The following is a 14,848-nucleotide window of genomic DNA, read 5'->3' on the forward strand; positions in this document are numbered from 1 at the left end:
CTCGGAGGGGAATCAGACAGGTAGGGCTCAAATCCTAACCTTGGTGCATTACTTAACCTCTCCAAACCTTAGACAACTTGGCTGCAGAATAGACTAATGGTATCTGCTAGAATCATTGTGAAATTTAAATAAAATGCAAAATGAAACCATTAAGTTGGGAGAGCAGGACAGCTACAGGAAGCCAATGGGGTCAAGCCTTGTGTTCTGTAACCTGGTGAGGGCTGTCCTCAGGCTCTGTGCAGAGCCTCCTCCCATCTGTCCTCTCTCCCTTCCTCCCACCTCTCCTCCCTGGGCATCCTCAGATAGCTGTTTTGCTCACCTTTGCAGGGAGCTCACCCCTGCCAGAGGCTCCACCCAATACCTGTTGCGGGTGAGGGTGATGCTGAACACAGCCCCCACAGCTCTTCATGGAGTGGCATAGACCCCACCTCCCAGGGCCCCTCCAAGTCCTCCCTCTGCATCCCCTGACCCACTGCTCACCATGTTCTGCCAACCTAGCATCTCCTGAATTCCTCTCCTCGCCCAGCCCAGGGCACAGCACGTCACCCATAGAATAATCCCTGCCCACCCTCTCCCCTTGCAGTCACTTCCCTGCTCTCCAGGGGGATCTTTCTAAAATGCACTTCTGAGTCACTCTCCTACTGAAAACCTTTCTCTGGTTCTCCACTGCCCACAGAATAAAGCCAAACTCCACAACCTGGCATTTAAGGCCCTTCAGGATCTGGCCTTGCCTCCTCCTCCATCTCTCAGCTCCTCCACCTGCCAGTCCCTTCTGTTCTCGAGGCCTTTGCAAAAGCAGTTTCTTCTACCAGGAGTGCCTGTCCCCTTTTGCCTATAAACAACATCTGCTCATCTTTCAAACCTCATTGTTGTTCTCAGGGTTATGATCCTGCCTGGAGCCCCATGGCCGGGCACCCCACAGCGTTGTCATGGCCTGCATCTGAGTTTAGATCTAGCTCTCCAATCAAACTGTGAGACTTTCCAGACCAGGACAAAGACAAAGCCCTCAGCCCTAGCACAGGGTCCTGCATGTACAAGGAAATATCTGTGGTTGTTCCCTCCATTTGGTGAAAAACAGGGATGTGTCACAGCATGAGCCTCAAAGGAGGGCTGGGCTGGGGACAGACAGATGCAGGGTCAAGGTCCTCCTTGCCTGAAGAGTTGTGGAAGAGGAACACGCACACACACCCAGGGTCAGGGGTCAGGCAGAAGAGCAGCTACATCAGCCCACAGTGACCCTGGGGTCAGCCAGGCACCATTAGAATAGCCAACTCTTATTGGCCGTGGGCCACAAACTGACCACTCCCACCCCCACCTGGGGACCCACTGGCCAAGCCTGGGTCCTGTGCTGTGAGAGGATAGAGATGGACTTGGGGAGCCCACAGCAGGAGCTGGGAATGGGAGGAGCCTGGAGCCCCATGACGCTAAGGGAAGCTGGAAACCTGGAGACCATTCAGCCAGAGGAGCAGATTCCAAACCCAGACAGGCTAGTGGGGCAGGGGGAGCTGCAGAGGAAGCAGATGGGCTCTGTGGTCCCAAAGGCAAAGCTGGCAATGGCTGATGGTCACAGGATGGCCCTGTCCATCTCCTTCCTGCTCCCACCAAGAAAGGAGACCCCAGTGCCCACCCTCTTAACACATCAACCTTTACTGACCAGGAAGAGATGAACAGGGAGAGGAGCTCAGAGGGGGGTAGGCAAGTCGGGGACAGGGTCTGGAGACTGTGCCAGGCAGAGCCTCCGCGTAGCCCCAACCTGCAGTCTGCCCATCTTGGACTGGGTGGAAGTAAACACTCTCATGCAGAGGAACAGACACAACTCCTCAGACACAACCCGGGGCTGGATCTGGTGTGGAGTCTGACTCAGGGGTGCCCCTTCGGCAGGACTCAGAGCAACTGGGATGTGGGACTTCCTGGGACACAGCCAGGCATCACTGCAGCTAGAAACAGAGTTCAGAGGCCCAGGCCCTCGCCGTATGGGCACTCATGACCAGGGCAGGCCAGCGCTGAGAGGGTCTAGGACAAGCTCCAGGCTACCTCCTCCAGGCAGCCTGCCTGCTTGCCTCAACCTTTGTTTTCCCTCTATTCTACAATCTCTGACAGCCAACATGTCCCATCACTGCTCCATGGCCAGGCCTTCTCATCTGCCACCCACCCCTTAGCCTCCACGATCTGGCCTAGGGAGTACCCCAACAGGTCTATGACTTCCCCAGAAGGGGGGCTAGGCACCAAGGGTGGAGGACCCTGGAAGCCATGGAGTTCCAAAGGGCGTTTGCCTCTCCCAGTTCTATTCCCCCCCTCCACCCACCCCAAGCACAAAGTCTGCAAACAGCCCCATGGGGGAGGACTGGTAGAAAGAAATAGATTTATTCTCATGTACAAAGCGGTCAGCCCACGGGACCATATACAACAGTTGCACAGAGTCCTAGAAAAACGCATCTCTCTAAAGGCAACTCAGAAAGGTAAGGCAGGTGGACCCCCTCCCCCACCCCACAACGCACACAGAATGAAACGGAGAAAAAGAGAGAAGCCAGTGGCCGGGCTGACCCAAGAGTCCCGGCCCTATGGGGTCTCCCAAGCCCCAGGGCACAGGTGGATATGGCCTTGAAGAGAGAGCCCTGCCAGGGCTGAGGCCAGGTCTCTCACTGGCTGCAGGAATGGGGAAGGGGCTCAGGCCAAGGGGAACACTCAGGGGGCCTCTGAGAGACTCAGGGTTGGGCTCTCTGTGCCTTAGGGTTGCAGAAACATTCCATAGCCTCTGCTGGGACTCCGCAGAGCGATAGAGCTATTTTAGACATTGATCTAAAATGGATCTTAGAGCATGGATTGTCTTACCCCCTCCCTGTTTGGCCCAGACAGGGGAAGAGACTCGCCCAGCGTCACACAGGCAGGAGGAAGCATGGCTGGCTCATTCATACCTGGGCCTGTCTCCCAGTGCAGGGATCCCTCCTGCCCATCAATCCCATCCTGCTTCTCCCCGAGGCCCCTCTCTGCAGAGCACTGAGCTGCCCCTCCAGCAGCTTCCTCCCGGGGCCCCTGTATCCCCCAGGTCCCAATCCCACCGTCAGTATAGTAGTGGTCCTCAGGGGGCCTTCGCCCTGAGGGAGGACTGTTTCTAGTCCTCCCACAGAACTAAGGACTGTTTCCAAGATGCCACACTCTGCTCACTCAGATGTCTCACCTTCCCCTTCCATGAGGATCCTGGAGACCCCAAAGGGTGGGAGTCCTCAAAGGGAAAGGAGCAAAGATCTGGTAGGGCAGGAATGGGGCAAGGAGAAACCATCAAGCTGCTCAGACAAAGAATGGCTTGGGAAAGACTTGCCAAGGTGTGGTCAGAGGTGCAGAGTAGGGCCCACTGCTCATTGGTCACCCCTGTGCTCTCAGAGAACAAATTACAAAGTCTCCGTGAGGTTGGAAGTCTTGCTTCCATTATACAGACGAGAAAGCTGAGGCCCAGGAAGGTAGTACTTGTCCAGGGTCACACAGGAAGTCCTGGTCTAGGACCCAGGACCCGTGGCTCTGTTCCCAGTGCATCTGGCCAGACCAGTGGAGGGCTGTGGGAGGTGGCCTGGGCAGGGAAGTGTCCCTGGAGGGGATCACTCAGCATCAAGGCTGCAGCAGCCATTGATGGGGGCCCTAGTGCCATCCATATCAGGCACCTCGTACTCCTCATCCAGGAAGTCCAGCGAGTTGTTACTTGGGAGGCCGCGGATGGTGAACTTGTGGGACACCTTGGTCCAGTGCTCACGGTTGGAGGCCACGCGCTCGTACAGCTCTGCCGCTTTGGGGAACAGGTCCTGCAACAGCCTGCGGGTGCATGGGGGCAGAGGGCGAGAGGCCAGAAATCAGACCATGGGCAGCAAGAAAGACTAGGGCTACATAACAAATAGAATTTCCACAAGGGCCAGGTACGGTAGCTCACGCCTGTAATCCCAACACTCAGAGATGCCGAGGTGTGTGGATCACCTGAAGTCAGGCGTTCAAGATCAGCCTGACCAAAGTGGTGAAACCCCATCTCTACTAAAAATACAAAATTAGCTGGGTGTAGTGGTGCATGCCTGTAATCCCAGCTACTTGGGAGGCTGAGGCAGGAGAATCGCTTGAACCCAGGAGGGGGAGGTTGCAGTGAGCCAAGATCGTGCCATTGCACTCCAGCCTGGGCAACAGAGTGAGACTCCATCTCAAAAAAAACAAGAACTTCCACAAGAATGTGAGACAGAGGAGGACACCTAGGAAAGCATGATGGTCTCTTTCCACTGGGGACCAAGGATGAAGTGAAGGACCCACTGAGGGGCACAGCGGGAGACAGTTGTGCCCAGAGGCAAGGGGATGAATCAGTTGGAGCTGGGCCAGGCCAATCTCAGCACCTGTGTTTGCTGTGATGTCCCCACTCCAGCCTACCCTCTCTGTGCAGGTTGCAGCTTGTCCCCATGAGCTCACTCACTTGTAGATGGGCATTGCAATGTGCTCCATGAAGCTGATTTGCAGCTCAGGGATATAGGCCTTCTCCCGGTCCATCATCTCCATCGGCCTGTTGCCCATGGCCTTCTCCTGCAGGCATCGAGTCGTCAGGCCTGTCCCTCTCATTCCTCCATCGGGTACCAGGGTCAGGCTAGTTCAAGCCCTCCCTGTCCCAGGCCAGGAACCCTCCCCCAACCTGGACATCCTGGGGTCACTCCACACATACCAGGTCTCCCTGGGAGAAGAATTCTTTGTAGATCAGCTCCTGAAAGGCCAACACTCTCATCACATCCTCTATGTAGGATACATCCACCCAAGCTCCTCTGACAGCCCGTTCCCAGGAGAGAAAACTGAGTCCCAGGGATTCAGTCCCAGCTCAGGAGCCATCCCCACCAGCCCCAGCTTGGCAGTGGGATGGCCTCAGGCAGGGAGTGGCTGGGTTGGGGCCCACCTTCCACCAGCCACTGACTTGCTAGGTCTGTTCCCCTCTCTGAGTCTCCATTTGTCACCCTGAGATGGTCTAGGTTTCTGTCTCCCCAGAACACAGCCAGGCTGAGCTGAGCAGAGAGAGGGTATTCAGGCGCAGGGGGCACCCAAAGCTGGGCAGGGTGGGCAGCCTGTGCCTTCCCAGGGAGGACTACACCTACCGCGATCTTTCTCGTAGTCTTCCAGCCCTTGGTCTGGTCAGAGAGGTCACAGGAGGTCATGAGGAGGCAGAGGAGAAGTCTGTGGTGCTGCTTGTTGTTTCGGTCGTAGCCCACTGTTGAGGGGAGGATAGGGTCAAGGAGCGGGGCTCAGCCTCTTTGCCCTTCTGAGGACAAGGCTCCCAGGGCCCAACCCAGAGCGGTCCAGGGAATTGGGCGCCCTTGATGGGAGCCAAGGGGCCAGTGCTGGGTCTGCCTGCGGGGGGCCGTGCAGCCAGAGAAGGGTTGATGTTGCAGGGGATGGGTCTGCACCCTGGGAATGCTCCCCTGGCAAATCCTTCCCCTGGTTGTTCCTCCCCAGCCCCAAGGACTGGGGCTAACAGCAGTCACCCTCAGCCATCTTCTGGAGGTCCTTGAAGATGCGGAGATGGTGGGCCAGGTCTGTGGCCAAGATGATGTCCCGCATCAGATCCAGCATGCGCTGATAGTCCTGAGGCGAGGGCAGGGGTGTCATGCCCTCCTACTGGACACCCCCACCCATTTGCCCATCCCAGTGAGCCTCCACTCCTTGGCTCCTTCTCCCACCTCCAGCCAGCTCCCAGCTCCCCCTCAATCCCCACCCCCACCCCCAATCCCATCACCTTCCGGGAGAAATGATCAAAGATGTTGCAGCCGTGGGTGTTGAGGATGGCGATGGCCTGAGCAAAGTGGTGCCTCTGGGGGGAGAGGAGTGATGGGGGCCCGGCTGGGGCAGATGGGCTCCCTTACCACTGACCCCAAGAGAGGAAGCAGGGCCCGGTCCAGCTCCAGCCCCCAGGTCAGCAGAGCAGTCAGAAAGGGGGAGTCAGGGGCCCCAGTTCCCTTTCTGAGCTCTGTTTCAACCCTCTGTGTGACCCAGGGCGAGTGCCTAGACCACTCTGAGCCTCAGACTCCTCAGCTGTCACATGCAGGGACCCAACAAGGTAAGCTCTGGGGTCCCTGAAAGCTGGAACATTTTGGAAATGATCCTTTGGAGTCCTAGACACTAAATCATGCAGAACACATTTGTTTGCTGACAAGGAGAGGCAGTGATGAGGCAAGGGCAAGGCCCCCGTTTCCGGATGCTGAAGGGCTGTCACTCAGAAAAGGAGCAGCTTATCTCAGGGGGGCAGAGGGCAGAACCAGCACTGCCACCAGGCCTCCTGGGAGAGAGACAGAGAACCTCGTCTCTGGGGGTGTGCAAGCAGGGGCAGCCTCTGGAGGGGTGTTGTGGGAAGCAGCATGAGGCAAGGTGACCTTGGAAATGTGTCTCCTACTCTGTGCCAAGCCCTGTGCCAAGTGCAGGGAACTCAGAAATGGCTCAGACCTTGTGCACGAGGAGGTAAGCAGACCCAAACCAAACAATCTAAGGTGACGCTAAGTGATGGGAGTGGAGCCCATCCCAAGCTTGGCAGGAGGGGGCTGAATGGGGTGTTCCCAGGCAGCCAAAGGGAAACACGCTGAACACAAATCCTTGCTATCATCCGCACCTGCACCCTTCCAAGCCCACTCCAGGAAAATGAGCCAGACATGTCCTAGGTGTGGCTGCAGCTCTCGCAGCCTGTCTGGAGAGCATGGTTTGGGAATAGGAGGAGCTGGGTCATAACTTTGCAAGTCACTGGCCTTAAAGGGGAAGAAGGACGGGGTGGGACAGAAGAGTGATACCTCCATGACGGAGCCCTCAGAGCTGTAGAGCGCAGCCAGCACAGATTTCTGGAAAAGCCCAGGAAAACTGCGGTCACTCCTCACATCCGGATCCAAGTGCCACTGCTTTAGGCTGAGCAGTGTCCTGCCCTTCCACCTTTCTCCCCTCCTCCCTATCTCAGAGCCAGGGGCAAACCCTGGGGGAACCTCCTCCTGTGTCTAAACCTGGCTCCTGGTCTCACTCGCTCCCACCCATCTTCAGGCTGGGAGAGGATGAGACTCCCAGACACCCCATGGAGGGTCCCCACTGTGAGCAGGGCAGGGTCTCACCGAGGCCACCTGGAAAGAGTTGTTTGTGCCTCTGTGGTCCAGGTCATGACACATGCAGGAAATAAACAAGGCAAAGATCTCGATGTCCCTGGTTGAGAGGCAGAAAGGAGAAAAAAAAGAGGTCAGCCCACAGTTCCCTCCCTAAATCCCCAAGAGGACAGACAGGAGATGACATGCCCAGGAGCCACTGGGACAGGAGGTTGGAACACCTGGGCTCCCTTCCTGGAAAGAAGCACTGGTTTGGAGCCCAGCAGACCCGGGTTTAAATCAGGCTCAGTCTTCACTAGCTGCTTGGCTGTGAGCAAGCCCCTCCTGGAAGATGGGGCTCGCAGCCTTCCCCTCTAGTCCCCTGGGGCTAAGAAGATCCCATAAGGCAGTGTGTGTAAAGTGCCTGACACACAGGGGGTGCTTCCCTGTCCCAGGGAAGGGGACCCCAGTGGCTGCCAGATGTGGGGGAGATGCAGCCACTCACTCGAGGTAGTTGGTGAGCTCCAGGTTCTTGTAGAGCAGGTAGCAGAAGTGGGAGACAGAAAAGGCGTGCATCCAGTTGTGGTAGGGGGGATCCCGGTAGCCCTTCTTCACCATCAAACAGAACCTGGGGGAGGGAAGAGGGCAGAAGAGGGGCCTCAGCCTCTCCTCCTCCATCACGGCCCCATGATGGCAAACTACATGTCCCCTCCATCCCTGAGGGACCCTCCACAGCCTTCCTTGATGACTCTGTCTTAGCAGGAAGTTCCTATGCACATCTAACTTAAACCTCTGGCTACACACTCTCGGCCTTGCCTCCAGGCTCTGCCTTGCCTCATTTCTTGCCTTTATTGACAGTTCAGTGTCTAGGAATTGCTTCTCATTCATGGATCCTCCCCACCCCCATAAGACTGGGTCTCCCCAGTCATCCTTAGAGAGATCCTCTCAAGAATGTCGGGGGCAACGGATGTGACAGTAGAGGAAAGAGGGAGGCGAAGACTGGGGCTGTCTGTGGGTGCACGAACCGGGCCAGGGTCGGGCAGTCAATTTTGTAGTTGTTGATGAAATTCATGTCCTGCAGCATGCTCAGGATGGCCTGGAGAGGGCAGAGGGAGGTATCAGAGGGGCTGCCAGTATCAAGACAGGGCCCTTGCCTGGGTCCTTCTTCAAGCTCCACCCTCAAAATCTGGAGTCTTAGAAGCTTACATCTAAACTAGAGAACCACAAAATAGTTGAAGCAACCATTCTCGGAGCTATGCATTTTTAGAGATCTAAGAACTAAGAACTCTTGAAACCAAGCCCACACAAAATGTTAGAAAAACAGGGTTGGGAGGGATGCAAACCCTGAGGTCACATGCCCTGGGCATGGTTGGTCCAAGAGCAGCCCTTGGGATCATCCAGTCCAGCCTCTAGCCCCTGGGCAGGCCCCATGGCTTCCTGATGGCAGACTACAAGCCCCTCCATCTCTGAGGGACCCTCCACAGCCTTCCTTGATGACTCTGTCTTCCCAGGAAGTTCTTGATGCACATTTAACTTAAGCCTCTGGCTACATACCTTCGGCCTGGCCAGTCAAGTGGAGGAGAGCAACTCACCATGGACGTGTCATCCTCGGGCAGGGAACGAGGGGTATAGGTGAAACTTGCAAAATTGGAGTCAATGGCAGCCACAGGCTGGATCCCATCATGGAGAAGTTTGGTATACTCATCGTCGGAGACCTAGAGGAGACCAGCCAGAGCATTAGAAGACAGCCTTCACCCCATCTGGTGTCTTCACCCTCAAATTCCCATGGCAGGTGGGGGATCCATCACCCAGAATGTACCACAGTTGAGCCACCACGCTGTGGACTGCAACTGGGCAGGAAATCACCACCCTCCCCTCACAGCCCTGCAGCCCACCCCACGCGCCACCCTGCAGGTGACCACCCTTTATCTGTAACAGCATAACCTTGGCAAAGATCGACAACACCCCTTCATGACACCCCCAAACCATGGCAGCAGTCCTCCTTTTGTGGAGACCTTTCTACTCTCTAACCTTAACTCTTCCTACTACAGTTTTGATCCAACTCACAAGGTCTGGGCCTCTCTGGTTTGGACACAGGTGAGAGGAAATGTCCAAATGAACAGCGACTACCACATACATGGAACTAAGCCAGCTTTTGTGACCCAGGGTAGGGAATGGGATAGATTATCAGCAATTAAGACTGCCCAGGGCTGCATGGGCATTGTACCTAGGGAAGCCATGGGGACAGGTCCTGGGTGAGCTTCCTAGCCCTCAGTAATTCCCAAGATGGGAATTATTCCCTGAACATGGGGAATACCTGGCTGAACCAATTACTCCCTGGGCTGGTTCCTCTGGCTACTTCCAGCCTTGGGACTGAGCTCAGAAGCAGCTTGGAGGAGAGGTCTCTAAGCAGGGGTGGGAGCTGCCCCTAAGGAGGGCAGGAGGCCTGCTGTGGCTCTGGGCCTATCCTCTCATCCTCAGTAGAGATTGATCAGGAAGCCCTGCCTGGCCCTGGGTCCCTGGGGAATCTGGGAGGAGGACCAGAGGTCTCTGCAAGCCTCACCTTCATGTGGTACATCATCATTTCATTGGCCAGGTGGCTGCGATACTGAGCCTCATTCACTTTTTTGTATAGGAGAGACTAGGGGAAAGAGGGAAAGATAGGGCTCAAGGAAGGTGGCTGTGAAAATTTAGCAATGCCCAGGACTGGGATGAAGGGGTCAAAAAGACACCCCACTTCCTGTCCCATTCTGGCCCCAGTCAAAACCTTCAAGCTCCAGTCCACAGTAAAGACCCCACCCCCACTTTCATCCAAACCCCCGCGCCGGTTCCTCCTCATCAAGTTCTCCCAGCATTTGGTCTGGCCCTTTGCACTCCCCCACACCTGATCCAGGCTTCAGTGATGGAGCCCAAGGCCCATGGCAGGGAAGGAGAAGCAAGGAGGGGATCATGTCAGGGACCTTGGGGCTGGATTCCCAGGCCAGAGCGCCAGTAGGCCTGGACACCGAGACCCAGCACTTCCAAAAAAGCATGGCTTGGGTTGAGACTGCTTCCAGGGAAGAGAGGAGGTTTTGACAACGGGAGTTTCTCATGGTCCCAGGAGGCTGAGTGGACAGGGCAGGAAATCGTATGCCCAATTTTTAGATGGGAAACTGAGCCCAGAGGTGGCCAGCGTGTCCTGAAGGCTGCACCCCAGCGGCGGGACTCTGAGTGCCAGACCAAGGGATCAACCCACAAGGAGAGTCAGTCGGAGGAGAAGAACCGAGGGTCCTTCGTGGGCCCCGCCCCCATCACCCCACACCCCACTCCCACCCCCGCCCTCACATGGGCGATGCTGATGCCGCAGTAGATGGAGAAGGCCGTCGCCAGGTCCTCGTCGAACTTGCTGAACCATGGCCCATTGATCTTGTTCACCAGCTCGGCCACACCGATGACCTCTGGGGAAGGGAGAGGGGCAAGGAACCACCGGTGGAGGGAGGGATCGGTTGGAGGGAGGGATCCGGCCGGGACCTGCCCTCGCAGTTTCCGCAGGTTACGTACGTCCCAGGCATGGAACCCGACTCCCTTATGCTCCGGGACGCCGGAGGCGGTGGGGAAGTGTTGCCACCCCCGCTCGCTCGGACCCGCCCCGCCCGGCGCAGGCCCCGCCCCTCCGCCCGGGCCGCCACGCGCACCCTGGTTCTCGTTCTTGATGGGGAAGCAGAGGATGTTGCGCGTGCGGAAGCCGGTGCTGTCGTCCACGCCGCGGTAGAAAAGCGGATGGGCATATGCGTCAGGGATGTTCAGGATCTGGCCCGTGGTCGCCACGTGTCCCGCGATGCCCTGATCGGCCGGGATGCGGATCTCATAGCTCTGCCGGGGCAGAGATGGAGTCGAGAGGAAGAAGTTAGTGACCCGGCCACAGAGGGGACTGTTAAACGTCGGGCCGCTCCCCAGCGCCGCCGGCGGACTCCCGGACACCCCTAGGGCCACATGCTCCCTCCACACCCTCTCACCTCATCATCCACCACGCCCCCGTCGAACACCTTGGCCACCAGCTCATTCTGATCCAGCAGGAACACAGAGCAGCTGTGGAGGGAGGGGTTTGGTCCTCTGGGGCCTGACAACCCCCTCTGATCGCCCTCACTTCTCATAAAGAGGCAAAGGCCGGATTTCCGAGGCCTGGGAGGAGTGCTCCAAGGTAAGACACTCTGCTCAGGGCTGGCTGGCTCCAGAAACGTGTCCATTCAAGTGTTTTTTTTTTTTTTTTTTGGAAGCACCTACTATGTGCCAGGCACTGTGATAGGAGCTGAGGATCCAAAGCCAGCCCTGTCCCTGCTATTGGAGCCTACAGTCTAGTGAGGGAGACAGGCATGAAATAAAGGATCCCTCAAAAGGTCATGAAGTCCCGCAGAAGGCAGAGAAAGGGAAGTGGGTGGGGCAGGAAAGGAGATGATGGGGACTGAAGGCCACAGCCTCTCTCGCCCTGTCCCCTGGGTAGAGTCACTCACATCTCTGCGTTGCTGAGGTTTCTGGCCTCGGTGATGATCTCCTGGAGCAGGACAGAGACGTCATCTGGGGAAGGGAGAAGACCAGGCAGGGTGAGACCAGGCTGCCAAGACCTCCCGCCTCTCCTCTGCAAATGCCAGCCCCCATGCGCACACACAGCCAGGCAGAGAGAACAGTGCACTCACCCAGGTGGGTGAAGAGGTTCTTTGCCACTTGGAGAAGAGCCTGGAATGAAGGAAATGGAGATCATAGAGGGGTCGGGGTGCAGGGGTCACCCTATCCAACCCCCTGCCTCCAACAGCACCCGGGTCTTCTCCTTCCTTCCCTAGGGCTCACCGGACAAGCCAGGAACTGTCAGTGTCTAATTGTATCATTTGGCTGCTAAGTGAAGGAGTGAGGGAATAGCCCCGGTGCAGGTGAGGAGTCTCCTAAGTGTCTCAGCCGCCTTCACGCCAGCTCTAGCTGCCTAGGTGTTGCTGTAGTGCCCATATTGAACACTAGAGGGCGATCACATACAGTGCCTGCGGGCAGTGGCGCGGGTCCTGAGCAACTGCAAGCCTTCAAGTTATGAGGTTATGGAGCCACCTGGGGAAGGGCTGCCACCAGTCCAGAAAGACATGGGCATTTCCCTTCTGAATGGCTCTCGGGGCTGAAAACTGGGCGAGTCGGTGCCCGAGAGAGGCTGAAGGCAGGTCACTCACCTGGCACTCACACTTGAGTTTCTGTTCCTTCTGGAAGGCCAGGGTGCTGGTGAGCACGGTGCTGGTGTAGTGGAAGCAGTGCTGGATCACATGCTCGTCCTCGTCGGTGAACCTGGAGGAGGGGGTGGGCTCACTCAGGAGGGAAGGGAAGACTGGCTTCTCTCCCCACTCTCCTTACTTCTGTTCCATCAGAAGCCCACAGGGGTACCCACCTGCCAACTATATAACCACTGCACAGGCCCTTGGAACAGCTTCCCACCCCCATGACCCTGCAGACTGGGGGCTCCCCAAGGGGAGGGCTCCAGTCCTCCTTAGATGCTTGAAACCAGAGCCATACCTCCCCTCTCTGATTTGGGATTTACCCAGCCCAAAGCTGGGTCTCCTCCCTCAGACTAGAGATTGCCTGGGCTCAAGCTGGTGTTCTGCTCTTCCCCAGGCACACCTCCAGCCTTGGGGAGGGGCGGTGGCACTGCCCTATCTTGTGCAGCTCCTGTCACTACCCCACTCTCCCTGGACTCCGCTGGCCCTGATTCGGTGCCTCCAGAAATCTTAGGGTGGTGGTGTGGAGAGGACTGCTTGCCCTGCTCATGGAGCTAGCTCTGGTGAGACAAGATAAGCCCCAAATCCTGCTCACGTCATTCAATCTGGCCACCAAACGATTTGTCACTGGGGAGCTGCATGGGGCTGGGTGGACCAATGGTGTGGGTCATGGGAAGAGCCTGCCTTAGCCCACATCACGCTGCCCTGAGGTGTCCCTGCCTAAGCCCTTCCCCACTTTTTGGCTGGCCTTGGTGCTCCACCCTGGTGGGGCATCCCCCATTCATGCTTGCCATCCAGTGATTCGGATCTAGATCCCATCCCCACCACCCTGGGTCTGTCTGCACACCTTTCTTACATTTGTGGTCCCTCAGCTAGCCCCACCCACCTGTCACCCCTCAACCCGGAACATCTCTCAGCTTCAGCCACACAAAGATCCTCATCATTCTGAGAAAACCTTGGGCTCTTTCACACCTTCATGCTTTTTTTTCTACACTGTTCCCTCAGCCTAGAATACCCTTCTCACTCTCTTCCCTCTATGCCCTGAAAATGAGCTTCGAGTCTTATGAAATGGGGCCATGACTATATCACCCATGCCCAGTGCAGAGCCTGGTACAGAGGAAACACTTCGGAGGTCTTTGCTAATGTCGTCACTGTATCCTATCCCTGGCCTTGCCACCAGCCCCATCCCACTCACAGCTGAAGGGCTTCTGGAGCCCCTGTTCTCTGGCTACTTAGCTGTGTTTCAGGAAGCTTCTCTGTAGTCACTGCACTGAGCTGAGCCCCACCTTGGCTCATGCAGTCATTCAATACTCACTCCCTGAAATGCGTAGGACCCAGAGATAGCCCTGCCCCTGCCCTGGGCCGCAAAGCTGCCACCAAGGCCCCATCCTTATTTCCTGCTGATACCACCTCTTCTCCAGCTCTGGGGCCATCCTAGAACCCAATCTCACAGCCAGCAGCAAGAGGTCATGGCTCCTGCTGGACCCCCATTCACTCTACCTTCCCTTCCCCAAAGGCCTTCCCAAGGCCATCTGGTCAGCACTGGGATGGCAACATTAAGTGCTCTATATTTGTTTGCTGAATGGCATAAATTCTCCCACCATTAGGATGCCCACAAGTTCCAAATGCCACCAATCCCACATTCTCCCTGCCTCAGCTGATTCTGCCTTGCCCCTATCTTTGTTTCTCCAGGCCCACCCAACTGTCAACACAGTTCCATGCTGGTAGGTTCTGCAGCTCAGACCTAGGACTCCTGGATCTCCACCCTACCCCAGCAGACCTCAGGCCCGGGCTCTGACACCTACCTAGTCCCAGGCTCTCTAGTGTCCACCTCCTGCAGGAGCTCCAGGCCCTGAAACCCAGCCTGTTTGCTTGGACTCCAGAGGCCAGCATCCTATCAGCATCTCTTTGCATCAGGACTCAGCCCCTCATCTGTCTACTTCTCCCCACCTATGTGATGCAGCACAAACTGCTCATCCTGCCAGCCCAAGTGTGAACCTGCACCCAGGACAGAAATGGCTCATCAGACGCAGCACTGTTTCTCCCTGAACTAAGATCCATTTGCAATAAAATTCAGGCACCTACTGCCTGTTTATGAGTTGGTGTAGGATATGAAATTTATTTATGACACCATTTCTAGACCCCAGGTTTGTCCTCAGTTCTCGAGATATCCTTCCCAACTAAGCCTCCAAGCCTGCTTTCCTGTCCACTGTGCCCTGCCCACAAAAAAAGAGATTTTTGTGTATCATTTTTATAGCTGCCCTGTCAGGGGCTCAAAAGATCCACAGCTTTTCCCAGTCCCCAAGCATATTCCCTTTAGCCACTGTCCACTGTGTTGATGATGCTTTGTGGGTCCCAGAGGGTTCATCCAACCCAGAGCACACCCACCCCTCCATCTAGCAGTTTATAGCAGTAATGCAAAAACAGGGATGGCAAGGGAGGGAGCCCAATACCCCAAGAGCAGATTACCCAAACTTCAGGAAGTGGGAGAAGAGAAGAGGAACTAGCTTGGACCTCAACATGACTTTCATTCTCTTGCACTAACACACTGTTCAACCC

At 56.4% G+C, this 14,848-nt stretch overlaps 1 protein-coding gene and 1 long non-coding RNA gene across 5 annotated transcripts in view; one reads left to right on the top strand and one right to left on the bottom strand.

Moving 5' to 3' along the window:
* Positions 1-2,345: 2,345 nt before the first annotated feature.
* The window catches only part of PDE2A (phosphodiesterase 2A), a 100,039-nt gene continuing 87,536 nt past the window's right edge, over positions 2,346-14,848 (bottom strand). For all 4 annotated transcript variants that reach the window (XM_001174746.7, XM_009423716.5, XM_508624.8 and 1 more), the window contains 18 exons: positions 12,251-12,362; positions 11,735-11,774; positions 11,552-11,615; positions 11,057-11,129; positions 10,736-10,913; positions 10,386-10,498; positions 9,625-9,702; positions 8,654-8,776; positions 8,087-8,157; positions 7,567-7,689; positions 7,095-7,182; positions 6,786-6,833; positions 5,744-5,818; positions 5,493-5,592; positions 5,106-5,218; positions 4,685-4,723; positions 4,442-4,548; positions 2,346-3,804 (listed from right to left, as the gene is read on the bottom strand). In XM_001174746.7, coding sequence (XP_001174746.3) covers positions 3,594-3,804; positions 4,442-4,548; positions 4,685-4,723; positions 5,106-5,218; positions 5,493-5,592; positions 5,744-5,818; positions 6,786-6,833; positions 7,095-7,182; positions 7,567-7,689; positions 8,087-8,157; positions 8,654-8,776; positions 9,625-9,702; positions 10,386-10,498; positions 10,736-10,913; positions 11,057-11,129; positions 11,552-11,615; positions 11,735-11,774; positions 12,251-12,362 — 1,756 coding nt within the window. In that variant the 3' untranslated portion in view covers positions 2,346-3,593. The remainder of the gene's footprint in view (positions 3,805-4,441; positions 4,549-4,684; positions 4,724-5,105; positions 5,219-5,492; positions 5,593-5,743; positions 5,819-6,785; positions 6,834-7,094; positions 7,183-7,566; positions 7,690-8,086; positions 8,158-8,653; positions 8,777-9,624; positions 9,703-10,385; positions 10,499-10,735; positions 10,914-11,056; positions 11,130-11,551; positions 11,616-11,734; positions 11,775-12,250; positions 12,363-14,848) is intronic.
* LOC107967153 (uncharacterized) lies at positions 11,111-14,387 on the top strand. Its single transcript, XR_001707416.4, has 3 exons — positions 11,111-11,241; positions 11,879-11,965; positions 13,982-14,387. It is a non-coding gene; the product is annotated as an uncharacterized LOC107967153 (long non-coding RNA).

Source organism: Pan troglodytes, chromosome 9 (assembly GCF_028858775.2).
Source record: "Pan troglodytes isolate AG18354 chromosome 9, NHGRI_mPanTro3-v2.0_pri, whole genome shotgun sequence".
Lineage (NCBI taxonomy): Eukaryota > Metazoa > Chordata > Mammalia > Primates > Hominidae > Pan > Pan troglodytes.